At 44.2% G+C, this 27,310-nt stretch overlaps 1 protein-coding gene across 7 annotated transcripts in view; it reads left to right on the plus strand.

The window, feature by feature from the left end:
- EYA3 (EYA transcriptional coactivator and phosphatase 3) overlaps positions 1-27,310 on the plus strand; it is a 900,226-nt gene that overhangs the window by 332,263 nt on the left and 540,653 nt on the right. For all 7 annotated transcript variants that reach the window (XM_069225116.1, XM_069225117.1, XM_069225118.1 and 4 more), the window contains one exon: positions 12,259-12,401. In XM_069225116.1, the coding sequence (XP_069081217.1) occupies positions 12,259-12,401 (143 nt within the window). The remainder of the gene's footprint in view (positions 1-12,258; positions 12,402-27,310) is intronic.

A 27,310-nucleotide genomic window follows, 5' to 3' on the forward strand; every position in this document is an offset into this window, starting at 1 on the left:
CAGGGATAAAAAATGAACACGTTGATCTACTCTAGCAGTTTGACACCAACCTGACCACAAACTTTTTGCATCAAAACAAAGCAGGTTGAGCCTTTGCAAGCATGTTCTGTCAAGAGGGATCGATGGGCAATGCCTGTACAGAAACATGGCAGAAAATATTTGTCTAGCTTATCATTGTTTCCTCTCATCCAGAGGTATTGAGGAAGGCCAAAGCGGAGCTATATTCTCTTATTCCGATTGCCCCAGCATCACTGCACCAGTTTTTGTGGACCAAACTATTCAAACTGTACAGCTGTGCTCCATTAATAGTGGAGATAACATTCCCCCTCTCTTTTCCAGGGTTACTTGTCAGGTGATGCACTGTGGCCCTAAAGGCGGAGCCTGTATGCTGTATCTGCTGAGCTTGGTCCAAAAAGGCTTTTAATACAGCCCCATCAGGAGCCATCTCTCTGCAGTATTTAGGTTAAGATGGATCTTGGATTGTCCATTCTGATTTTTGAAAAAGGATTGTGAAATAATTCTTTAAAGATTTGTTTTGAGCCTTCCCACCAGTTCTACATGCACCAGTACTATAAGAGCTGAGCAGACAGTGCTCAGCCAACTGATTCTGTCCCATTTACAGCTTGTACATAGTCCAGAAATCAGAATTGTTTACTGTAAAACAGTACTCTTTGGCCCTGATATTAGCCAGAAGAGTGGAGAGGGTGAACCACAGGTGTTCAGAATCAGAGGCCAACTTTTCCTTTACTTCAGATGTTCATGCTTGTCGCCCTCTGTGGGGAAAAAAAAGCATTGTACATGGGCTTATAAGCCTATGTAGCTTCTACCACAACAAAGAAAAGCATCAGTTGACTGCTCACTCCACCAGACATATTCCAGTGGCTCTCTAAACAAGTGTCTCTTATGAACATCTACCATGCAGCTACATGGACAAAAAAGTCACACTTTCATCAAAAACTACTGTCTGAATTTGATAATGCAGCTGACTGATCTGGTGAGCTGGCTTGTAGAAGCTCTCATCAACTGCAAGCCTGCTTTTACAGCTTATTGTAAGATTTATTTGACAGCCTGCTTTTCTGATTGAAGTATGTAACTATGTGAAAGCTCCAGTGCTGGAGAAGAAATTACTTACCTAGAGCTTCAACGTTTGTATCTTTCAAAAAATTACATACCACCCCTCCCTTGCAGTAAGACACTTACTAATGAATAAACTTGCTACTTGTGTTGTGAAGTCTGAGCTGTTGGTCTTCTAGAAGGGAGTACAATGCTCCAAACCGTCATCTCATTAGCTGAGGTTCCAGCCATTTGAAATGAACTAAATATGATAATATATGCTGTTTTGACCTGTGACAATTTTAGCACTGTTCATTGCTATTTAAAAAAAATCTGGGGATACCAATCTTGATGACTGGGAATGATTAATCGTGAATGTATGAAAGTTACCAGTAATGTAGAACAGTAGTTACTAATAAAAAACTAATTTCTTCACTGAACACCTAAATAGTCTCTCTAACTCCATGCTAGTCACTTCTTAAACAGTGTCTTATGGAGAGACTGGCATTTCTTCAAATATCGCACTAAACCCATTCACTTAGAGTTCATAGAAAATTTGTTTATTACTTGGATTCAGTCAAATTATCTAATCGTGACATACATCATGGGCAGCTCTCTGGACCTCTTTTTAGCTCCCAATGGTACCATAAACACTGAAAAAGCCATTAATCTACATTACCTGAACTGTGTAGTCAATACTACTTACACTGCCACTTAACACTTCGTGAATGGTCAAACGAAACTTAAGAAGATGTGGAGAAAACCCATAAAGGACATTTCCTACACTGAACTTCCAGTAATCTCAAAATGTAACTTCAAATCTAAATGCTCTTTAAGTTATGGGACGTGCCAATCTACTATAAAACTGCAACCTTAAACAAAATTAACAAACTGGCACCACTTACTGATAAATCTGTCAGTGAAAAAACCCTCAGTGCTTGGTACACAAATGAACTTAACTTCAGTAAAGGAGTGAACAAAAAACACAAAGTTTAGAAAACTGCTCAATATTTACAAGCCTTAAGACTACAGAAGAGAATAACGGCTGACCTAATAATGACAAAGACCAGCTATTTCAGAGAATAAAGTAATTAACCATCTTGAAATGCACTTCTAAACAAGCAAACAACCCAACATTTTAGTGTCATTGACCATTGCCACCATAATTGTCAGCTTTTTCAACCCAAAAATGTCTGATATAAAGATCTAGCCCTAAAAAGGTTCATCCTTTAACAAACTATACCTCAAGTACTTATTGAAAATCATCTCAGATGGGGTGGGCATGTGTGGCCAAGACAGCAGCAATATCGGATGACTTGTAATGAGCTCTGTGGCCGGCCTGTAAGAAATCTTGTATAACCCAGTGCATCGAGCATTGTCTCTGCTGGGATACTTGTTGGAGCGCCTCCTGCGATGCCCGTCTGTGGTCTACCTTGTTTCCAGGCTGCCGGCCATGAACATTGAGACAAATGAACACCAAGGGCCCAACAGTCCTGGTGCACTGCCTAGACCTGGGACAAATAGAGTGTATAGGATTGCTGTCCACCTGGAGCTGGGGAGATCTGGGGTCATGACAGTGAGTGAAGGCGCCTGGGGTAATGAGGCTGCCTACCTCCAGATATCACCACAGTCTCTCCACCGTGGAAGTTCCTCCGGACCTATTGGCTGGCCCCTTGTGTCTCCTGGACCGGCACGATTGTGGACTTGTGTAACAGGCCTACACCCGCTGCCCTCAATAACTCTGGCATCCTCGTCTAGGTACGCACTGCGTTGCTGTGAATTTGGCTGTCCTTGCTCCCCCCTTGACTGAAACAAGGATTGTCTATCCCGGGCCCAACTGCAGCTGGAGTAGGTGAGGGGGAGGAGGGGGTTTGCCTGTTGGGAGATGGCCAGGCCTGCTTTCTGTCTCTTGAACTGGCCTGCTTAATCATCTTCCTGTGAATCAGGTGAGGGGGAGGACAGACCGTGCTCCACCTTGTCCAACATCATGGAGCGGCGTTAAGAAATATGACATCTCAGTGCCTACTACTTGCAATCACCCATTGTTCAGAGGAGTGTACTGGCTGTCCAATTTGCATGATATCTGCCGCCAGGCACCCTGGAGAGGCGGAATATTGTTATTGTTATAATGCTCCAGGCCATCATGTACACACTTGATTAGACTACTTTTTTGTAATACAGACTCATACATGGTTCTGGATATCTGGGCAAGACCCTTTCAGACCAAAGCCTTCTCTGGGTTAAGTTCCAGTGAGGAGGGGGCAGGACAAGGGCTCCTATCCCAATATGGCAGCTCCCCACAGAAGCTCTACAGGGCATGGCCTACAAAGACACAAAAGCCATGCATATCTCCTGGCATTTTGAGGAAAATACTGGGTCGGTGGCGTCCTGTGGGCTCAAATGGGATGCCATGAAGGCAGTTATAAGGGGGCATTGTAACACCAGAACTTAGGGAGTCAAGGCGGCTCTTACTTGTAATGTGCTGGCACTAGGGACTCGCTTGTGGACCACTTAAATTGAGGGGGTGACACTGCCCCAAGCACGCCTTCGTCTGACGGACTTGAGTCACCAATACTGAGAGGAGGTGAAGCGGCTTTGTGCTTTGGACTGTGAGTCCTTTTTTAGTTTGCCAACTTGCTGATGGTGACAGCCTAGGGCGCATGTCGGTCTGGTTGTTGCATTGAGTCCTCCAGGACGCTAATGGGTGCCATACGCGATAAGGAATGGTGCCTAAGAAATATTCCAACATCAACGAAGTGTTCACCCAATACTACAAGTATTTTTATACTTTCCCCCTCAATAGTCCCCCAGCTCAACTATGGAATTACTTGTGAGTGATCGCGCTTTCCGCCTGTCCCAACTACAGCTGTTGGACCTGGAGCAACCCCTCAAGATAGAGGAGGTTAATCTGGCCAGTCGCCAGATGGCATGCGCAGGACCTCAGGTACTGATGCGTTCCCTGCTTTTCGAGCCACCCTTGCCCCATAGCTGCTTGAGATCTACCTAGAGGCACATCAGCAGGGAGTTTTACCAAGCTGTTTGCGTGAGGGACTCATTGTGGTTCTCGAGGAAACAGGAAGGGATCCACTAGAGGTGAGCTCATACTGACCGCTGTCAATGTGGAACTTTCTTGCGAACAGGTTGCTCCCGACACTTATCTTGTTCACTCAGACCAATGTGGGTGTGTGCCCCACAGGGCAGTGCATTATAACATCCGGCGCCTCTGCCATGTAATAGATGCGATGACCGGAGGGCCGACCTGCCGGTGGCAGTCTCTCTGGATTTTAGGAAAGCGTTTGACACCCTGAGTTGACCTAGTTACTGCAAGTTCTTGAGGCGTCTGGGATGGGTCAAACTACTTTACATCACCCCACAGGGGTGGGTCTGTAATGGCCATCAGGTTTTGTGTTAATTTGCCATCAGTAGTGGGACCCGCCATGGGCTGCTGTTTATCTCCAATAATTTCCGCACTAGCTATGGAACCACTGGCAGCCCTGCTATGTGTTAGATGTCCTGACTGGGGCATCAGAGTGGAACCAGTTAACATACTATGTCCTTATATGCAGACAATATGCTTGTATATCTACAAGATCAGGCTGCCTTGCTACTAGACCGCTTCGGAGAGCTAGCTGGTCTCAAGGTAATTTTGGGGTAAGTCATGCATTTTCCCCCTGTGCCATATTGAATCAGAGTTCCGAGTAATGCAGGAAACAGGGTCTCTTCCCTGGTCCTTTGACTCCTTTTAGTAGACGTTAATGTCTATCATACTAAGGGGGACCTGCTAGGTGGCAATCATGGTAAGGCCTTGACCTCGATTCACTAATCCATGAACATTTGGACTCCACTCCCTCTCTAAAATGGCTAAAATGGTGATCCGTCTCAGGCTCCTGTATTTCTTTGTGGCCTTGCCAGTGATACCAGCTAGAACCTTTTTCAAGATGCTGAACAGTCTGGTATCTGAACTGGTTTGGGGACCTGCTCGGAAGCGGGTTGTGGTCAACTTCCTTCAGTGCCCTGTGCTAGAAAGGAGACTTGCGGTGCCGGACGAGGGCCTTTGTGGTGGCTGGCCAGAGATAAGATGATGGAAGGTGGCCTGGTTCAGGCAGACTTGGGAGACCGGTATATACTAGAGTGGCTGTTCGTACCGGGAGGGCCGGCTAGAAAATTGGTCAGCTAGTCTGGAACCCCTATATCCAACCCATACATGCACTGACCCCCTATGCGAACCAGCTCCCCTTCTGGAGCATACTGACCATCAAGAATCTGCTGACCGCTCATGATCCTTCTAAAAAGTGGGGCTCCGAACTCGCCCACAAAGGCAATCTCTAGAGTGACGGACCCTGATATCCTTCCAAAAATTACAGGAACTTTGAGATTGGTGCAAGCCTTTTTCTAACATACATTGCACTCAAGACGGCCATTTGGGTTGTCTGGGTGTCTGGACCGACTGAGCCACCAGTACACCTGGGCTTGCAATTCTTTCTAACAAATGGGTTGGCCCCCCCCATCACCGAAACCATGGGGAGTATGCTGCCTCTTTCCCTTCCCCCTCCTTGGTGGCTCACTATTGGACTGGGATCAGTGCATTTCTAATTGCCCCCGACTACCTATTTCCATATAACCCGGGTGGCTGCCAATCACCACGCCAGCCAGAGAGTTTCTAAAGTTACTTTTTTGTTCAGTTCTGCTTGGTGACACACATATTGTCTATATTCTTAATCAGAATGGGTGTAGTAATTTCCTATAGACTCATACTAATTTTGTTAACTCTTACTACCAAATCCATATTTTCCTAAGACTTGCATCCAAAACATAGTTAATGTCAAAAGGGATATGGAATGTCAGTTTACTCATTTCCTGCAAATGTGGACGGTTCTATCTTGTTCAGTTTACGGTGAATGTAATAAATGTCAATAAAGAAATAAAAATAAAAAAATCTCAGACACTAAACTATCTTCTTAAATTGACAGTATTCAAGGCAGTTTAATAAAAGTATGCTTTTAAGACCTTCTTCTCTAGTAATCAAAACTGTCACCTTGTCTCTTGAAGAAAACACTTTCTGCTCATCCCAAAAATCAATGCGGATTGCACCCTTTCTCAAGAAATCCAAACTTTACCCGCTGGTATTGCAAGCTTTCAGACCAGTATTCAAATTACCATTTGTGAGAAAAATCATTGAAAAAGTTGGTTCAATACAACCTCTGACAGACCTCTAATAATAACCTCCCAAATGCCTGCAAATCTGAAGTTTGATCAGAAAGCAGCTTGGAAACTGAAACTCTCATTACTTGGTGAGGTACTTCAAACCTTAGATTGAGGTGACCCATGCCTCTTAGTCGGGTTCAGCCTGTCATCAGCCTTTGATACGATACACCAAGGAAATTCCTCTCCCTCCTATCCACTGAACAGAAATCGAAGTACAATGTGCTGTAATGGTTATACTCCTTATCCTCAATTTTAATTCAGTCAAATCATCCAGATATCCTTTAACACTAAAATGTTGGGTGCCTCGGTTCTACATGATCTCCCTACTTACTCAATACACACATGGGACACTGCACACTGATTAAAGTTTATGCCCTTTTCTTTAATCATAGTGTGCAGGGGATACTCCTTTATTTTTTTTTCTTGAAAATCTTCAGCCCATCCAGCACAGAGGCTCTAAAGCCCTTGCTGTTAAAACCAACAGTCTTGGATGTACATTTATACTCTCAAATTAAATCCAGTTAGAGCAGAGTCCCAACTCCTATGTTAACAAGAACCCCCTCTACTACTAAGATTTTGGATTCATAATGATATTCTCAATCATCTCTTCCCCACATCCCATAAATTAAATCACGTGGATTTACCACAGATAAAAAACCGACAATGCATACCCAAATCTTTAAGCTGGCTAAAAACCTCATTCCAAATTTTCATCCACAGGAACCTTGACCCCTCTATTCCACCAACAGACTTAGGAACAATGGTACAATCTCTGGTTCTGTCGCACCTTGATAGCAGCAGCACCGTCATAGCTGGTCTCCCCAATACCTCTGTAGTGCATTTTGTTTTACTCCACTGTACTACTACTCACACTGTGTTACACCCAGTGTAAGAGGCCGCAACTGGCTTCCACTACAGGTCTAAATAGACTTCAAAGTAGGCTGCCTCATGTACAATTTACTTCATGTTAGCCTGCCTTCTCTACCGAAGAGGCAGACTGCACAGCTGGGACCAGGTGTATCAAACGACTGCAAAACGTGGCACATTGAATGTTTGTGACCAGTCTTAAATTTTACGATGCAGCCAGTGAAGTAATTAGTCACATTGCAAATTGACAGCTACGGGGTGAGGGGGGGTCACACAACAGCCTATCTAATTAATATTAGTTAGGTAGATGGATATTTACGACCCAATGTGATTGGCTACGAAGCGAGGCATGTTAGTCTGCAAAGACAGTAGACCATTCCATTTTGCATTTTTAAACGAACTTTTTTTCTGTGCTGGCAATGTTTCTGAAAAGATGTGGTGCTGCTTTTTTTTAAATTAAGTTTCCCATTCCCTTTGAGGCTTTGTGTATTTGCCCCTGTTCAGTATTTGTATGGTAGTTTACGGGACTGTGAAAAGCTATTTCTTGGACGGTTAACTGATTATCGAAAACGTAAATAGCAAACCTTGCTCCACTGCTCAAGACCCTACAGTTAGTACAAGAACTCAGGCCTCAGTTGCTGTAAATATCGGCAGTCTCCTTTTAAAATGTAATGTGTTGTAACACATTTGATTCCTTATGACCATGGGAATGAGCTCAGATTTGACCTAGTTTAGACTTGCTCAGACATTGCTTGGAAACATTCATAAACACGCAATATTTATTTTTCAATTTAAAAATGATTACTTAATTAACTTGCCAGCTTATACCCTTACTAGCCTAGCAACTCACACCTAAAGTATTACTAAAATAACACAATTTACATAATTGATGAGTTAAATAACTATCAATTAATAATTAATTTCTTAACATCTCTCCCTACAAACCCAGCAGCCCATACATAGAATATAACTATAACATCCAGCTGATATATATATATATATATATATATATATATATATATACATATATACATAAAATTACACAATTTATATATTTGTAATCACTTCAATATTTAATTCTAATTTAATATTTTTTAATATTACTTAGCTTTCCACCCTATAGTCCTTGAAGCCAAGCAACCCACAGCTAATATATAACTAAAATTAGTATTACATAATGTTTATAAATAACCAGTCCAATAATAAATTAATTTTTACTTAACCTCCCCCTTCTACCACTACAAACATAGCACCTACCCCTAAAATATAAGTACATTAAATCTGTATTACATAATATATAATTAATAACAATCACATACTTGAAAATTAATTCATTATTCATGATTAATTTCCACCCTATTCCCTACAAACCTAACCCGTTACGACACTAAAAAATACCATTAACAATTGAACATGCTAAATCTCTTAAAATTGCAAACTATATTAAAACAATAACTATGCAAACAATAACACAAAACTAATATAAGAATTAAAACCAAATAATTAAAAAAAAAAATCTTTACAACTGTATTGTTGAAAACTGTATTAACAGGGATATTTTAATAACGATGTTACCTGCAAAAACGATATTCTTGACAGCGATATTTCTGTATCACAATATTTTTGGATCACAACATTTTTCCCCACTATTTGTCTCCCTTTATAAAAAAAATAAAATAAAAAAACAACTAGATATTTTGTCCAAATACCCACCCATCAATGTGTGTCTAAAATTACTTCTGCACCTTTACATTAGGTTTTTCCTAGTGGAGTTGTGTTTTCACACTTGGCATTAGAAAATTCCTAGTGACATAAATGTGTAGGGAATTGATGGATCACTGAACCTATTTGGAATTTGATATAGAATCAAGAAATCATTAGTGAGTTAGAGGGAGCAAGTTCATATATTGTCTGGTTTCAGTTAAACTTTTACAAAGTAGATTCACATCACTTAAAAAATATCGAAGAGAATGGGTACGGCACAGACTTACTGCCACACAGCAGTTCATTTAGGTGTCTATACTAGCAAAACTTCAGTGGAACTATATTCCATGGGTCATCAAGAATACAGTCTATCACTTCCTATTTAGAAATCTGCTAACACATATCTGTTTAACCTGAAGTGACTGCAGGAAAAGGTCTCTCTTTGACATGGTTAGCCCCCACGAATTGCCCGATGTATGATGTAGCCTAGAAATGTTAGTACCCAGGGCCCCTGCTAACTAGGTTCCCTGGGCCAGAGCTCTTTCCCTAAAACTGTTGTGATGCATTGGCACAATTGGATGCACCTTTAGCTACCACTATAAGTCCCTATAAAAGGTACTTAGGTACTCAGGGCATGGGGTACTATGGGTAGGCCCCTGAGGGCAGCAGTACAGATTGTGCCACCCTTTAGGGCCATGCATCCAGATGCCCCCAGCACTGCCATTGCAGGCTGAGTGTACTGGTGCAAACCTAAAACTCAAACTTGACATGGCACACTGCCTGTGTGCTCTATCCACCACTAACTGCATATACTAGGGGTAAGACACCCTTCCGGCATGCCTTACAGCCCTAAGGCAGGGTGCACAATATCATATGTGAAGGCATAGCTGTATGAGCAATATATCCCCCACTGTGCCCTTGCCAAACCTGGCACATAGTGAGTGAACAGAGCAGCCATTTTAATACATGTGCTGGACACAAGTTTTAGTTAAATGATGGCCACTCTGAACCCTTGGTTGTTTGGTATCAAACAATTTGGAATGATAAATCCAAGTTGGTACCAGTATTGGATTTATCCCTAAATGTACCCAGGGGTCACCTTAGAGGTGCCCCCTGCAAAAGCAAGCTTCCCTGGCATGGTTCCTGACTGGTTCTGTCCAGCCTGCCACCTCCAGACATCCAATCTACAAACCTTGGGGAAGAGCTCTGTCTCTCTGGTTTGTAGAACAATGCCCTTCCTGGGTGGAGGAGCTAGCACCCCTCAGGAATGTGCACTGCCCTAGCGAAGGGCTTCAAAAGGCTTACCGCCTTTGAAACTCCCCCCACCTTCTCCCCCTCCCCCCCTGAAGCCTGCTGCTAGTCAACCCCTTTCCAAATCCCCACTTTTAGTGGGAGCAAAGGCCGAAAACTACACAAGTGGTAGCAGGAGAGGCCCCACCTGGCATGCACCACGCCTAAGGTGTTGCCTGCGAGATGGACACTCTATTTTCCTTCCATCTAAGATGGAGGAAAAGGAATAATCGGGAATGGGGAAGTGACTCTTCCCACAGGTAGTGGTCATAATAGTGGGTGTACCCACCCAAAGGTAGGTGTCCCATTCAACACTACCAGGTTCCCCCTAAAACGCCCACTAAATTCAGTATTTAGTGGGAACCCCTAGACCAGGTAATCAGATTCAAAGGACGCAAAGAAGACAGCACCAAGAAGATCCAAGGTATATGAGAACTGTGGACCTGCTGTATAAAGAAAAGGCTCCAAACCCAGCCTGCTGCACCCAGGACCTGACAATCGCCGATGTGGAGCTGCTGGACAACTGCACTCACCTCAAGAACCCCAGAGGAACTCCAGGCTTCGCAAATCGCCCAAGAACTCCCTCCAGAGTAGAGGTACCACTCTGCAACGAAGAAGAAAGCAGCAACCCAGTGAGGGTCATTTCACTGACCAGCTGCTATCTCCCAAACTGGATGTTGCAGCTGGACCCGACGACACACCGACCACAAGGACCAACCCTGCAGTTGTGCCAAGTTTGGTGGCACTGCACCTTTCAGTGGTCAAAACGTACTAATACCCTGGGTATTGGTCATCTGATGTCGGATACCAGGAAAACCAGTCTGCCTAGGGCTGGAAAAGGACCAGGAGGAAGCCCCAGTCGAGGGACTTCAGAAAAACCCCAGTCCTCGCACCAGAGTGCCCCTGTATTCCTGAAAATGACCCTTGAAGTGATTTACTTCCAGATCCAAAGGGCATCTTTGCGCACAGCTTCTGGCTCACTGATTCGCTCTGCACCCGGCCGCTCTGTGCCCTGCAACGAAGAACCTGCGGTACCCTAAGGGTCCCCTACCACTTGTGACCTCGACACTCCAAGGGGACACCAATGGACCACCTCTTAACTTACCTGAACAGACCTTTTCCAGGTGGTCCCACGCAGTGGCCCTGTACCAGCTACAGAGACCTTTCACCACTGCTCCTGGCAGAACCGGCAGCTGTCCAAACTTCTCCAGCTGCCAGTGTGCGACCTCGACCAACCTGCAAAAGAAGATCTTGGTAAAGCAACTGTGTGGATTTTATGTGTATTTTTAAAGGTAACCTTCCATGGATTCCTATGGTGCTTAATTACGCACAAAAAGACTATTTTTATTATACTACAAAAATCCATACCTCAAAAAGTACTTAACCAGTTTTGATAATCTTGGTCTTAAAAATTATATGAAAATCTGAAGTATTGTTATAAATTGGTCTCAATTTATTCCTTCGAATGTTTGACATACATGATTGATAGGACTACAACAGATGCTTTGCACGTCTAACTTCTCGCCCAAGCTTCCTTGAAAATTAGAGCATTAGGTGATCTAGTTTTTACCTCTGTAAACCAGTGTGTGGTTTCCTGGACCCCCTGTATATTGGGCCTAATTTTGCATACTACATAGAGGGCCAGCCTCCTACATTGACTCCCACTATTTAAATAAATGCTGATCGGTGAGTATTGCACTGCCACAAACCCTGAAATAACATAGCAATAGAATCTGAGTTTGCAATTAAGAGATTAAACAGCGTAGTGTTATGATTCTTACACAGTTCCTTGTAGAGGACCACAGAGACACATTTTAAATCACTTCATTTGACACCTAGAAGAAGTAAGCAGCCTGGTCATGGATGATCAGTAAAGGAGGAGTGAAAGACCGGCACATTTATCAGGCTAATAGTGTCACTCCCTAGGCAAGAATCCTTGTGGCCTGAGCAACTGCTGACAACTTTTAGTACATGTTGAATGGATGTCATCCATTAATGATTAAACACTAGTTGAACGAGTAAAACTCTGTTTCCGCCTAGCATTTTGGTGGTGGGGTGGGTGTTTACGAGGGAGGGAGATATGTGTATTACAATAATTTGTGCATTGTTACTAATTAACTTCTTGTTTGTCATTTTCAGACAGTACACACACATCCTTTCTTTACCTGTGCTCGACACAATGCCGACATATTCCGGACAGACTCCATACCAGGCACTACAGCAGTCCCAGCCTTATACTGTGTACCCTCAGCCTTCCCAGACGTATGGCCTACCTCCTTTTGGTGAGCTTCACTAAATATTGTTTTCATTGCACATGTCACATGTTGGTGAATATTTCTAGCTCTTATGACTCTCTAAAGAGACACTAAAATGGTGGCATCAAATTAGTATGGAAAAGTAAAAACCAAGTCAGGTCTCTCACCTGGTGGAAAATAAACCGTTTTATGCTGCTTATTAATGATCCGTCCAAAACAGGACTTTCATGTTTCTATCTATGCAATCCTGGCAAGACTATACACTAGCCTCATTCTTAGAGTGAACTTAACCACCAGTCAACATACGAAAAGGAGTTTTAAGTCTGGTTCCACTGGAAATTCCACTGGGATTACCATGGCTATATAAATGATCTCTGTAGCCCATTCAAGCTGGGATCTAGCTGTCTTGTGTGGAAAGCTCAGGTGTGTTATCTGGTTGGTATCCCTCTTTACTGGGTTTATGGGCACTGTGCTTTGCCCCTGCGAGCCGTATCTGAGGCTAGAGGCTTTATTTGGATCCATTCTGATGCAGGGTATGGAATATGTTCCCCATGACACTGATGATGATGATGATGGTAATATCGGGCAACCTGCTTCCTTTTTACTATGCTGATGATGGACCATACCTAGATTTACAATGGCAGTGAGGTGGATCTATTTGTAGAGACTTAACTAGAATCACCACCTCTTCACCAGTGAAAGAAAGTGACTTTTCAGCAATAGTAGTGAGAAGGACATTAGAAGTGATAGACATACAATTGTCTAGTGATACAACAAAGTCAAGTTTATTAACTGAGATCCTTCAACCAGGTCTAGCCTCCTTTGAGTCGCTATGGTCATTCATCAAGGCTTTTACAGATACACTCATGACCACGTGATCCAAGCAGTGCTCCGGCCATCTAGTGAGTTGATCTGTTGCCAGGACACTTAGATTAGCCTCGTGTGATTCAGATTTTCCGACTGGACATCCTGTGCCTGAAAACATGATGGTACAGTCGCAGATGAGTAAGGTCATTTGTTACTGACAAATACTTTGGATAGGGATTAGAAGCTTATTGATGCCTTTTGAAAAGAGAATGTTCACTGTAGCTAGTTTACGATTCTCGAGTGAAGTGTACTTTCAGATCAGGTACTCATGCATTGTGTAATGGCCAGTTAGAGCTTGCCAGCCAGTACCTTCAGGGCAGGTGCATCCAGGCTTTGTGATATGGCAGTAAGAACTTGCCAGCTGGTCCAGAAGGCCTAGGGGCCTCGGTTTCTCAAATGATACATGATAGTCAGAGTGATGTGAAGCATGTCTTACATGCTGACCTGGACACCACATATTGAGTAAGCAGTGCCATTTGCACCAGTGTATACAATCAACTGAGTTTTCTGGGGGATGTTTAAGCATCCGTTACAAACATGTCCTTAGGTGGCTCAAGCTTTTTTGGAGAGAAGGCTGATTTTGCATTCAAATGATTTGAAAGCAGTCAAGTCACAGCATGATGCTTGCAAATCTTGTTTCATGACAGGTAGTTCCACCAGCAGTACAGCATATTTAGGGGGGATTCAAGAGGACTAGCTTACAGACAGTGCCAGACCTCCCAACTAGTCCAGCAACAGCAGGCCCAATCCTTTTAGGGTAGAAGTTGATCACACTAGCAGAGCGAGTTCTCCCCTGCTGCAGTAGCTGCCAAGTCAATTTAAGTTGCCTTCACAGGTTCATTCTCGGCCGGTAGAAGGAAGGATATGACATTTTGTCCTTGATTAGAGATCCGTCGTATCGGACAGTTGGGTCTTGCAAATCCTTAAAATAGACTAGACTAGACTGGACTGTCTCGTCCTATTTTTACCTACATCAGGGTGTCTTTTAATAGATCATTCCACAGTCTTGCAGTGCAGCATTGCATTATTTTATTTGTATTTGTAAAGTGCACTATCACAAGCAAAGTTATTCTGGCAGTGAACAGGTGTGTGTGTGTATGTGTGTGTGTGTGTGTGTGTGCACCTAGCCCTGCCTATGATAGTTTGGTTAAATGAAAAGCCAGGTCTTCAGCTCTTTCTGGAATGCAAGAAAGAAGGATGATGCTCTGATGTGCAGTGGGAGGCTGTTCCATGCTTTAGGAGTGATGTAAGAGAACACCTGTTCTCCTGATCTGGTTTTGTGTATGTGTGTGAAGATTGCAAGTAAGGGTCCTGCAAAAGTCTTTGGGTGGTTGGTGGGAGGAAATGCGACTGTTCAGGTAGGTGGTGCTTAAGGTTTGTAGTGCGTTGAATGTGTTTGTGAGGAGTTTGTAATTAGCATATATGTGGATCGGGAGCGTGTGTAGCTCCCTAATGTGTGGTATTGAGTTGTGTGGGAGGATGAGTCTGGCTGCCGAGTTTTGGATGGTTTCTGATCTTCTAATGACTTGCTTGGTGATCTCAGCATAGATGGTGTTACATAGTCCAACTTGCTGGTGACTAGGACGTGGGTGACAGTTTTTCTAGTGTTGTTTGGGAGCACTTTGAAGATCTTCCTCATTATCTTCAGGTGTGGAAGCAGGATGTAGTGACGGTGTTAACTTATGCGGTCATGTCCAGTTTGTTGTATACTCCGAAGTTCCTGGCATGGGTGCTGGGTGTGAATCTGAGTTCGGCCGGCCACCAGTTAGACTGTCTTGTATTTGTTGAGCTTGCGACTTCGGTCATACAAATGGTGAGTTTGTTTCTTGGGTTGGGGGTCTTGTCCAAGACGGAGAATGAGTTGAATATCACCAGAGTAGGAAATGATGTTGTAGACCACCTTCGATGACGGCCCAATACCTGAGCTCTCTAGGGTTTTCCATCAACAAGCTAAAGTCCCACCTGGCTCTCACACAGACGATTTCATTTGAGGCCATCCTAGACACAGTGGTGTACAAGGTCTTACCAGTAATTAAAAGAAATAATCCCCTGGGGGAATTATCATGCTATCCACCACTCAGTTCTCTTTTCATAAATTCATTCACTCAAATAATCAGTCATAATAAAGGAATGTTAAAATTTCATATTTAATAAATAATCCCATACACAATGAAAAAACATTAAAAACAGGCAATCATAGAAAGCCAACACGCCCCACAGGGGCCTCTGTGACACCATCCAGATCTTGCAGGAGCAGGCTCGGAATCGTCTGTGATGACAGGCAAGCGCCAACCTGACCAGCAGCAGGCCACTCTCCCTTCTCCTTCCTCCTTCACATCAACCTGTTGGAGATTCAGGCCCTTGCCTGGTGCTGAAGTCCTTCTTACTGTCCATCAAATGTAGGCTACTTCAGGTTTTTATATACATCACCACCATGTGGTGAGGTTGCAACAAGAAGGGCAGGTTAGAGTCCTGGGTTCTGTGTAAGGAGGTGCTTTACCTTTTGAATTGTTTGGGTTCGACTGGGTGTTTCCTTGGTTATGAACTACCTGGCAGGATCTTTCAATATCCGGGTTGAAGAGTTTAGCTGATAATACCTTGTGGATTAAGAATAGCAGTTTCACGCAGAGGTGGCATATACCATCATCCAGCATTGGAAAGCATCCTGGCTAGATCTTTTCTCCACCACAGAAAATGTGCAGTGTCAAAACTTTTGCCTGCTGGCATTTCCCAAAAGGCACTTGCTCGGAGACGCATTCCAGATAGTGGAATCAGGAATGAACAAGTCCTAGTGGCATGGAGTGTGTGTACATACAGAGAACCTCTGGCCATGGTCATCTGTCCTCCGATCATGCTAGTGCTGTGGTATGACCCCCTGTTGCAGCGACAGGGCAGGGCTCCACATCCCGAATCTGGCCAATCTGCACCTCCATGCCTGGAGCCTATGCAGCAGCAGTTGACGTGGATGTCATCACATGACAGCCTTCTTCTAAGTCAGTCTAGGACAGATGCTAGGAAAAGTTTTTAGCCTGGTGTGGCATCTTCAGTACTGTTACGCTGCAAGATAAATTGTTGAATGCCCTTTTGGGCTTTTTATGTTTATAAAATGTTCTTGTTCAAATCACCTACTGTGATGAGCTTTTTGAGAGGTTTGACCCATTTATTTTCTCCAGAATCGTTTTTGATGCCATAGTGGGATTTTATTTTGGTTCTAACTTTCTTCGTGTCCCTGCAATCTGAACCTATGCATAGCTGATTCTTTTGTCTCCTGACTTTGAAGACTGTTTCTGGTGGTGGTGACCTCTGCTCATCGCTTAAGCAAACTCTAAGCTCACTAAGTGCAGCCAACTTTTACCACGTTTTTTCCATATATAATGGTATTGCAGAGCAAGGTAGCCTTTTTGCCTAAAGTTTAGTTTTTCACATTGGCCAATCCATCGCTTTTCCAATGTTCTTTGCCCTGTCCTAGCCCTCGAAAGAGGAGGAGAAACTCCATCTGATAGACCCTAAAAGAGCTTTGAGTTTTTACATCGATTGCACCAAAGGCTATCGGGTGGACAATCAACTCTTTGTAGGGTTCTTTGGGATAGAGCAAGATGAAGCAAAGTAGAAAAGGACTCTGGATGTGGGCAGTCCTCTGCACCAAGATCTGCAAAATGCTGGCCAAGAAGTGGCTTCTATAATGATTACAGCTCCACTCCGCCAGGGCAAAGGCTGCTACCACTGTGCTGGCACCACATAGTGCCTATCCTTGTTATCTTGCAGACTGTAACACTGGCATTGCTACATATGTTCACAAAGCACTACTGCCTTGACAGGCATGTCAAACGGGGTGGATATTTTGCTCAGTTGGTCCTGCAGGTCTTTTTGATCTGAGCCATTTCATAGACCCGCAACCTGGGAGGTACTGCTTTGGTATCTATTCTAAGGGTGAGGAACTGGAAGTTAGAAGTATCCATCAGAACAAGTAACTTCCGGTCAGCAACTGTACTTTGGGTGGACACCCTCTAACCTCAGATTTCTCACCTCCCTACCTTTCTGTGGGATGGTCTCCTTTCCAATCTAAAAAGGTCCCATTCGAGGAAACTTCATGCAGGTATGGCTGATTTTTATTGAGCTGTGTGTCAAAGGTGTAGACTGAGAAAATAAAGAAACTGACATCAGCTTAGAGGTGGCTCTTATATAAGTCTCTGTTTGTCATTTATGGGTGGGAAGAAGTCACCACTGAGCCAAACCATGTCATCTACCGGGCACACAGGAGCAGAACTATTAAATCTTTTGGAATCAGTCTGGTACCTGAAGATACTCTAAAGGTGAGGAATCTGTAGCTACAGTATCCACCAGGGAAGTGCTAAGAAAGAGAAGTAACCTGGGTGAAAAACAATGGATAGTAGAACAGCTCCTTCAGAGGCACCATGAGGGTTGTCTGGGATATTAAGATTTTTCTGTTCTATTCCGTTGGATAGGAATGATTGGAACTGACCCTACTGCGAGCGGGGCTGTTACATTCTTGCTTGCATTTTGAGGTTATCTGATTTGGACACTAGTACTGATTATATGCTTATAGCTTGTCTGAATCACACTTGATATAATCTGGGCAATTATTTTGACAACAAAAGTTTTGCAGGTGCATATTTAGAATCATTCATTGATGAAGGTTTAAGTGGTTGATTATAAACGTTGTATTTTCCCCCCTTTGGATGTGTGCTGTTTTGGATGAAAAGTGATTGGATAGGGTGGCACATGGCTTTTGAGATAGTTGGTAAGTGGAGCATGCTGTAGTTGTATTCATCCCTTGAATGATCTTGAGATCTTTTCTCTGACAGTTGGCTTTTGTTATCCTGTTAGAGCACTAAGCTTATTTAGCTTTATGCACAGAGTCACGGTTGAAGCTCAGCTTCATCATGCACTTACATTTATCACGTACTTTGTGATATTTATGCTGTTTTCATTTAAGTGCTCTGTTTTTCCTTTTTTATAGATCAGTACTGAACAATTTAGTTGTTTACCTTCTCAAGTACTTGAAGTAGTTTGTGATGGGTGCCAGGTGGTGAAGGACTTCAGTTACCCAGTTTGAAGTAATAAAGGACTTGCAGTAAAATGATGTCTGGTCTAGGTAGGGTTATGTCCCTTTTATGATCAGATCTGTTTTGCATTGATTAAACTATGTATTGAAAATGACCAATAAAATTAGTTTTGGTGGCTATTATGGTGGCCATTGCGTTGCATAGGTTTTAAGTTTCAGTTTGAACTCCAGAGGTCTGTTTCAGTACAAAAGTATTGGTTGAGTTTGGATTCAGTTTGCATGTAATGAAGAATGTATTTTGGTCTTATGTCAGAGTTGAAAGTGGAGTCTAGACCTTCATTGAGTTTTTTTTCTTCCTTTTTTGCTAGATTTCTTGCACTATTGCGGTGTTGGAGTTTGATTGATTTTTATAGCTTGAAGGGGTTGCAGAGGGCTGTGGGCCTAAAGCATTCTATGCATAGGTCATAAATTTCAGTCTCTTGTTTTGATATTAACTTGCAGTAATTAACATACATTGATGTTTCTGTTTCACTTAGAGTTGTAAGGTCATTATTGTCTCTACTTATTTATTGTGTTGGAAATGTTTCTTGAATAAGCTCTCTATAAGTAGTTTTGAGTCATTAGTATGGCTGCTTCCAGTATTTGAGAGCCTGGGCAGTGAGGACAATATGAAAAGGTTTTAGAGGTCAAGGAAGGGGAAACAATGTAGATGGGTCAGTTGAAATCTGTTTGAATGGGGACGGCCATTATCTTGTATGTTGGTGTCATTCATAGAATAGTTGTTGTAACTGTTTGCTTATTTGGAGAGTTTTTGCCAGGTTGGGATAGAGTGGCCCTGGATAAACATGAATGAGGGAAATAGGCAGGAGTGTGATTATTCAGCATCTTCTACTCTGAATTCTAGTAGGCACTGCACTTTATTTTGTGGGTTAGGGTATTGAGATTTGGTTACATGCTGCTGACAGTTTTAGGGGAGAAAAGCTCGTAAGTGCTTTTTTATGGGGATGCTTACTCAGGTGATTATAGTAGATAGATTAGGAAATAAGACTGGTATGGGCTTAGGTGGTATTTCAGGTTGTGGGGTGTCACTTTATATTTATGTATTTATTGAATTATTTATAAATCGTGCTTCTAAAAGAAGGCTTAATGGCGCTATCATATGTCTACAGATGTCAACTGAAAGGGAAGGAAGTGTCACAAAATGGAACAGCTCCTGTCAAACAAATTAGGAGAACTGGTCCATGACTACTCCCCTCAGAACAATGTTCTGCAGACTTAAAAAAAAAAAAAAAAAAAAAAAAAAAACATGATTGACTCGATCTACAGCAGTGAAGAAATACAACAGGATCACTTCTACCCCATTACCGTTGTTCAGGATCAGTCTGATTTTGTCCATTACCATGACTAAGATGGATTGATTGCCATGGTCTAGTGAAATTAATTCTGCTCAGGGATCGAGAATGTCATTCTCTTCATGATCGACAGAAATCCGCCAGGCTGCCAACTTCCCCAATAGCTTCCAAAGGCAGGAAAAAGGTTAATGCGAAGACTTTTGTTGTGTACATTATTAGTTATTTATGTTGTTTTAGCAGGTGAGATGAGACTCTGCTTTCGCCATCTGGAATCAAACTGTTAAACATACATGTCACTGCATGTGAAACATATGGGACCAGTTTCTCTAACACTTTCACAAGGCAGATGTCATCCAGAGAGCTTGATTTAGCCTTTTGTCAACCTTCTTGAACACCGCCAGGTAGAAAATATCCCAAGAGAGACCTGGCCCAGCTTTGGCAGAAGGATATAGAGCTGAGTTGTCATATTCTAAATTTCTTTTAACATAATCATAAATGCCGCTAATATTTGAGGTAATGGGTTTGATGTGGAATTCGAGTCAAGGTACTTTCGAGGCATCAAGAGTTAGTAAACACCTTTGGTGTTGCAAACAATTGACATAGCGTTAGCTCAGTACATAATGTTCTATCATCCAGTGGTTGTGATAAGCTGCAATTTATCAGTACTGGTACAAAATGTATTTTTGTCCATTGTAATACTTGTTTGGGAGTAGCTGGGTAGTTGTAGTCAAGACGCCTACACTGATTCAGCTCTCATGTAGAATTTATTCTAGTTAACAGAGACCACAGTGGTGCAACAGCTGATTAGGCGCTGTCTCGGCCAACTGCTGCTAGCTCCTCAAATCCCCTCTAACATTCCAAACTGGAACTGTGTGACTTCATAGACTGAGTGTTCTAAGACTGCATTGAAATAAACATTGAACAGTACATTATCCCTTCTCTTTCTAAAAAATAAAAACAAAACTGTTTTATGTCCTACAATACATTCTTACAATTATAACTGGAAACTGGGTTAAAATACAGCGAACAACAAAGCAAAGCTTAACTTTGTTACATCACAGCATACTTTAAATCATATCTATTTATACATTACAGCAGGGTTAAATAACCCTAGTACATATATAATTACAGTAATATCCCATCCCTGTCGCCGGTAGAATTGTGGTGAAGACACACACCCCAATTCAGCTCTCATGTAGAATTTATTCTAGGTAAAAGACCACAGCAGAGCAACAGTTGATTACAGGCAGTCTCAACCAACTGCCACTTGCTCCTCAATCCACTCTAACATACCAAACTTCAACTGTGTGACTTAATAGACCAAGTGTTCGAAGACTGAATTGGAATAAATATTGAACACTAAAATACTTAAATGGTTTGTGGAAAAACAAAGTTATGATTTCCATTTTATTGGTAGATTCAGAATGACTGGCTTGCAGAATGGGATGAGAGGGTATTGGTGGTGTTTATAGAAGTGAAAGAAAGTATGTTGATACGCGATCAGAAAGGGATTATAGTTTGCAATAATTTGTTAACCATGAAATGATTGCAGTAGCAATAGTCTTAACATCTGCCGGGGACCTGCAAAGACTGGTTTGACCGGCTTCTTGCCACCCTAGCTTCTTCATCAAAGGGATCTACTCCCCCAACACCTCCCAATAGGAACAGCAAGCTTGCTAAGATTGACATGAAATGGGAGAGCCAATGGGGTGCCCAGGTATAGTTTGAACCCCCTAATGGGGGAAGCAGGTGTAAGCAGTCTGCAAGGTCAGTGGGGGGCTTGTAAGGCCACACACGCTGCCTCCCTTTTCCAGAATAACGAACAGGCAGGCGTAATAAAAGGACATATGACAACAATGATTTGACCTGTAAAACGTGTAGGTTTTTGACCAGTCAATTGCAGATGATTTATGGTACTGTCTCAATGATTGATGATGTTCTGGTGATTTATGACCCGTCATGATGATCATTTATGAACCAGTGTTTGAATTACGATTGTGCATGCAAGAAAAAAAATACGGTCATGTTTTTCCACAAGATAACATGGCTCAAGTGAATAGTTTCTATGATCTCAGTTAAGCAGTCTAAGAGCTACACAAGGTCTGGAGTGGCCCAAGTGCTGAGGGTTAACACAACACCTTTCAGTATGGACAGTGGCGTACCTCAAGGCTACATCTGACCACTCAATGTAAATGCCAAACAGTACTGGATCCCACCAAGTCCTTCAGCCTTACATGCTTCATCTAACCTGAAGAGAACCAATTAATCTTAAAGCTTTGAAAAAAATGAAAATTTTAAAAATGGAGGGACCGAGACACTTCAGGGATAGACAACTGCCTCCTAATGTCAACCAATAGACACTTATAAACTACCTTAAAATTACCACATCCAAAACGTATATATCAACTTGTGGGAAGAAATATCCACTAAAAAACAGCTGTCCCCAGGAAATCTATGCATCATACTTGGAGGTAAAAAACCTGGAAGTAATCATGGATTCCAGCCTGTCCCTAGCCCCGAGTAAACCACGTAACAAGAAATCACAAATCGTACTGAATCTTGGCTTTCCACTTATGCTCACGGCCACGATTGCCTGGTCTCATCTTGACTATTAAAACACTGTCCTTGAGGCCCCTGCTATTTCTGCTACAGAGACCTGGGAGAAGACGGAGTATGTAGACAACCTCTTTAAGCATTCCACTGGCTTATTGCTACTTGCTTAGCCTTCAAGACTGTGGCATCTCAAGCAAGACCTCATCCTTTATCTGATTAAAGCTGCAAAGATATTTATAGCAGAGAATCCTCCTCACTAGGTTAGTACCTACATTCATTCCCCATCTGAAAGCACCTGAAAATTAGGAATGGAGTGAAAACCTAACAAGATAAAGTTTCAGAAACCTGACAGAACAACTTATTACGAAGGTTACTACTACTGCCATTCCTATGAGGATTAGTCAAAACAGGACTCACAGTCCTACACATTGAAACTGGAGAATATTGCCCTAGAATGGTAGGTACAACCTTACACACAGATACTGCTCAGTTTCCTCCTTTTCTCCAATCCATCTATAAGCACTTCTACACTTTATCAGCCACAACTTTTACACTAAACTTGTTCCACATGGGCCGTGCTCCATTGACCTATTGTCCCTCCATCAATACACGAGCATCTTGTTACCCTAATGGTTCAATCTTTCACTGTTTTTGCCTCACTAAATGCCAAGGAGTAGCATCACAAGTGCAACTCTGGTCCCATAGCACTGGTAAAGACTGAAAGACCACATGAAGACGTACTGCATGCAAGCACTCCCACAGTAGTGGTCTATCTGTCTGCAGAAGTGAGTTGCTGTCGCATCAGGATTATGAAGTGCTATATAAATTGAAGTAAAATGTCACACCGACCAATGCATACACACAGATGGGTGTACAGAGATGAACGCACACTTCTACGTAATAGGATGGGGGGTGGGTTCTACTTCATGTTATGATGCAAAATGAGAACCTCTGGGTCTTGTTCTGAGGTTTTGAAATGAAGGAATAGGGAAGTTACCAGGCTGGGAAGCTTGTTATTGTAAGAAGCTGACCTGGTGTGTGGTGAGCACCTACAGTGTTATCACCTTATACCAGGTCCAGGTATCCCCTATTAGTGAGGTGTAGGCAGTGTCTAGGAAGCCAGGGCTCTCTAGAGGTATCTGTGGATGAGCTGCCAAGACTTATCTAGGAAATATGCAAATCTTATGCAATACCACTATAGTCACACAACACTTACACACATGAAAGAACCACACAGTGTTGCAAAAATAAAGGTATTTTATTATAGTAACACAACTACTAAAATACTGTATAGGCAATACTCCACTAGGATGTGAGTTAACACACTCTTATATATACATTAGAAGTCCGTGATCAGCATAGAAAGCAATAGCAAATTGTAAAACAATAAAAAATAGTGAAGGCCCTAGGGGGAGACCAAACCTAAACTAAGTGAAATGCAAAGGACAGTTCCCCACTAAAGGAAGTGGAATCAGCAGAGGGGAACTGGGAACCCCAAAAGGTAAGTACCAGGGTGCCCCCAGCGACCAGGAGAGAGGAGGTAAGTACCTAGTTTTTCCCAAAACCCACAAGAGAACTTTGGAAAAGGACTGTGCAAGACCTAGACAAGACTGGAAGAAACCAAAGGTGGATCCTGACCAAAGAAGACCTGAAAAAGAAGGGGACCAAGTCCAGTTCCAGTTGGAGTGCCGGCTGTGGGAGGAGCCACTACCCACCCTTCTGTGCGTGCAGGACTGGTGGATGAAGAAAGTCTGCAGGCAGCACAGGGGCAGGAGGAGTTCCAGAGGGAATGGAAGTGATGTCCCATTTTGGCGGTCGTGATGCAGTCAGTCTATGGTGCTGGAAAACCATCAACAAGCCGTGGCAAATGCAAGGACCAGGTGTGACTCAAGAGGAGTCCTAGGTGACCCTCCGCAGCTGGAAGAGTCACAAGAATAGGAGGCAGCCCTCACAGGCGACCCACATTCAGCAGGCACTGGAGTCTCAGTGAGACCCACACAGCACGCCTGAAGAGGAGTCCCACGTCGCTGGAGCAGCAGGCAGGAGACTGTGCTTTGCAGGGAAGAGTGCTGGGGGCCGGGGCTACATGGAGCCTAAAGATCCCTTGTAGGAGGAACAAACAAGACTTTGTAGCTGCAAGAGCTGTGGTTTACATGGGTACTGTCCTACAAAGAGGCAAGGGCTTACTGTCTCCCAAGTTGGACAGCTGGTAGACAGGACCAGAGGGACCACTCCAGACCACCACCTGTGATGCAGGATCCACGCAGTTCTGGAGGAGAGAGGATCCATGCAGCCGGTTGTCATTGCAGTTGGTGCCTGCGGATGCAGGGGAGTGACTCCTTCACTCCGAGGGAGATTCCTTCTTACTTCTTGTGTAGGCTGAAGACTCGTTCCCCTCAGAGGATGCATAGCCAGGGAAATGTTGCAGTTGCTGGAAAGAGCCGGAGAGACAAAGTTGCAGAACGGAGTTGCAGTTTGTGGGTTCTTGGAGGGTCCAGTTGCAGTCCCGGTGGCCAGAAGATGAAGTAAATGAGGCAGAGGGAGTCCTGCTGGAATCTTGCATGTTGAATCTGAGGACTCACCCTAGAGGGAGACCTTTAAATAGCCCAGGAATGGGGATTGGTCACCTAGCACCTTGGTCACCTGCAGGGTGACCACCTACCAGGAGGGGGCTGTGATGTCACCTGGCTGACCTGTCCACTCAGAGGCTCCAAGGGGCCTCTGTCCACCTTGGACTCAAGATGGCAGAATCTAGTGGCCACCTGGTGGGGGGCGGAGCTAGCCAGCGGCAAGATGGCCGGCACTTCGTGAGGCTCTGCTCCGGCGGGGGCCCAGTTTGCTAAATTCTCCGGTCAGGACGGAGCCGGCCGAGTGATGAGAAGGTGGGGGGTCGCCTGATGTTGATGGCTTCCCCCCGATGCAGCGGCGGCAGTAACGGTGCGGAGCGAGGGGTCGAGCCGGCCTCTTAAGGTCGCGGCGTGCTCCCGGCCGCCGCGCTGAGTGGGACTGGCCTGCTTTTTACCCCGGAGACCTGGATGGCCCCAAGGCAGTGATCATTGGGGTGCTCTGGTGGTGTCGAGCCGCAGATAGTTCGGCGAAGCGCTCGCTGGCCCAAACTGCTGCTAGGTTCTCGCTCATATACCCGGCGAAATGAAATGTGCAACATGGTGGGTCTCTACCGTTTTTTACGGACCCGAAACTGGCGGCAAGATATGCCAAGTCTCTTCCTCGGAAGCCTGAGGCGATGCCGGAGGCTGGGAGTGTCGCGGAACGAGAGTCGCTGAGCGATAATGACTGATCATCCCTGATTTTTTTTTTTTTCATTTTTTTTTTCCAGCAGAAATGACGCCGCTGTAACTAGTTGTGAGATGCATTTCTTTTTGTGCCGCTCGTCCTGAAGGCACTCCTTTTGTGCTGGGCCCCCGCCTGCCCTCCCTGCCTGATACTAGGCGGGTTGGGCGGCTAGCCTCCACCCTCTGGATGAGTCCCCTTTACATGCATATTTGGGTAATTCTGGTTTTTGGGGGGAGGGATAGGTCATTGACCCGTTTGGGGGGGGTCTGTGTGGGTGGGGTGGGAGTGGGGCTTTGGGGTTGTTGCATTGTGTACTTTTCGGTTTTTCTTTCAGTGTTCTGTGGTTTTGGGAGATTGGCCGGGATGGAGGAGTGATGGAATTGCGTTGTATGTCCGCTGAGGAGAACAGATGACACAGATGAGAGAGTCTCTAATTCGCTGCTTAACATCGAATGTGCGTGGCTTGAATGATAGACGGAAGGTGCGCCTTATGTCGGCATATGTCAAGTGGCAGAATATAGATATGTGCATTCTACAGGAGACGCACCTGGTGGAGAGTACCTTACATTATTTAAAGGCGGGATGGATTGGGGAATGCCACGGGTCTGTATATTCGAGTTATGCTAGAGGCGTGGCGATTCTGGCACGCAAGGGATTGCATTGGCGCACTCGCAGGGTGATTGTTGACCCATTGGGGCGGTATGTTCTGCTTAGCGGAGTGCTGAAGGATAGGCCGTGTCGCTTGCGTCGGTGTACGGGCCTAATTCGGATGACCCTGAGTTCTTTAGCGAGGTCTGGCGACTGATCGAGTCTCTGGGGGGAGGAACTGTGCTTTGGGGAGGAGACTTCAATGTATTCCTTGATCCCATTCTGTATAGGGAAAGCTCGGCTCGGACGCAGCGTACTGCTGCTGCTCGCGTCTTATCTGCGATTATGGACGATGCGTCGCTGGTAGATTTATGGCGGATGAAACACCCTGCTAGACAGGAAGGCACTTGTGTTAACTATGTGCACAATAGTTGGTCGCGTCTTGACCGTTGGATGGGTTCTCGAGATGTGGCTTTATGGACCCGCTCGGTCGATCATATGGCGCGCACATGGTCTGACCACGCCCCGGTGCGTGTGGAGCTGGAGATACCCGGCGGACCTGCTCAGGCCTATATGTGGAGGCTGCTGCCTGGGGTACTCAGACGAGTTGTTCCGTGAGGAACTGCGCCGCAATATCAATTTTTATTTTGACCAAAATGTAGGCACGGTGAGTTCGGCTGGTACGTTTTGGGAAGCCTTTAAGGTAGTTGTTCGCGGGATATGCATTTCTAAGCAACACGACGTGCTGCTTGCGTTACGTTGGGAGCTGACTGAGTTAGAAGGCCGGATTACGGATCCGGAGGCTAGACTGGTTCTGGACTGGTCTGGAACCACATTAGCGGCTTTGAGGGCTGCGGTCTCCACGTATGAAGAGGCTTCCTTGAGAGAAGTACATTTCTTGGGGAAATTTGCACGGGCCAGGCGATATGGAGAGGGTGATAGAGCCGGACGGACTTTGGCGAATCTATTTCGCAGGCCGTGGGCTAGCGGCTATGTGATTGAAATGGACGATTCGAGTGGGGAGCGAGTGGCGGGTACGTCCGAGGTTCTGAAGGTCTTTACTACCTTTTTCCAGGATCTTTATTCTGCTCCCTCGGCGGTGCCTATGGAGGTGATTCGGGGATATTTCTCTGATATTAGCCTCCTTTGGTTTGACAGGGTACACAGGGAGTATTTTGATGCTCCTTTTACTGTAGAAGAGGTGAAGGCTGCTATCCGGAGCCTCTCTGGAGACCAGGCCCCTGGGATGGATGGAT

This window comes from Pleurodeles waltl, chromosome 3_1 (genome assembly GCF_031143425.1).
Source record: "Pleurodeles waltl isolate 20211129_DDA chromosome 3_1, aPleWal1.hap1.20221129, whole genome shotgun sequence".
NCBI lineage: Eukaryota > Metazoa > Chordata > Amphibia > Caudata > Salamandridae > Pleurodeles > Pleurodeles waltl.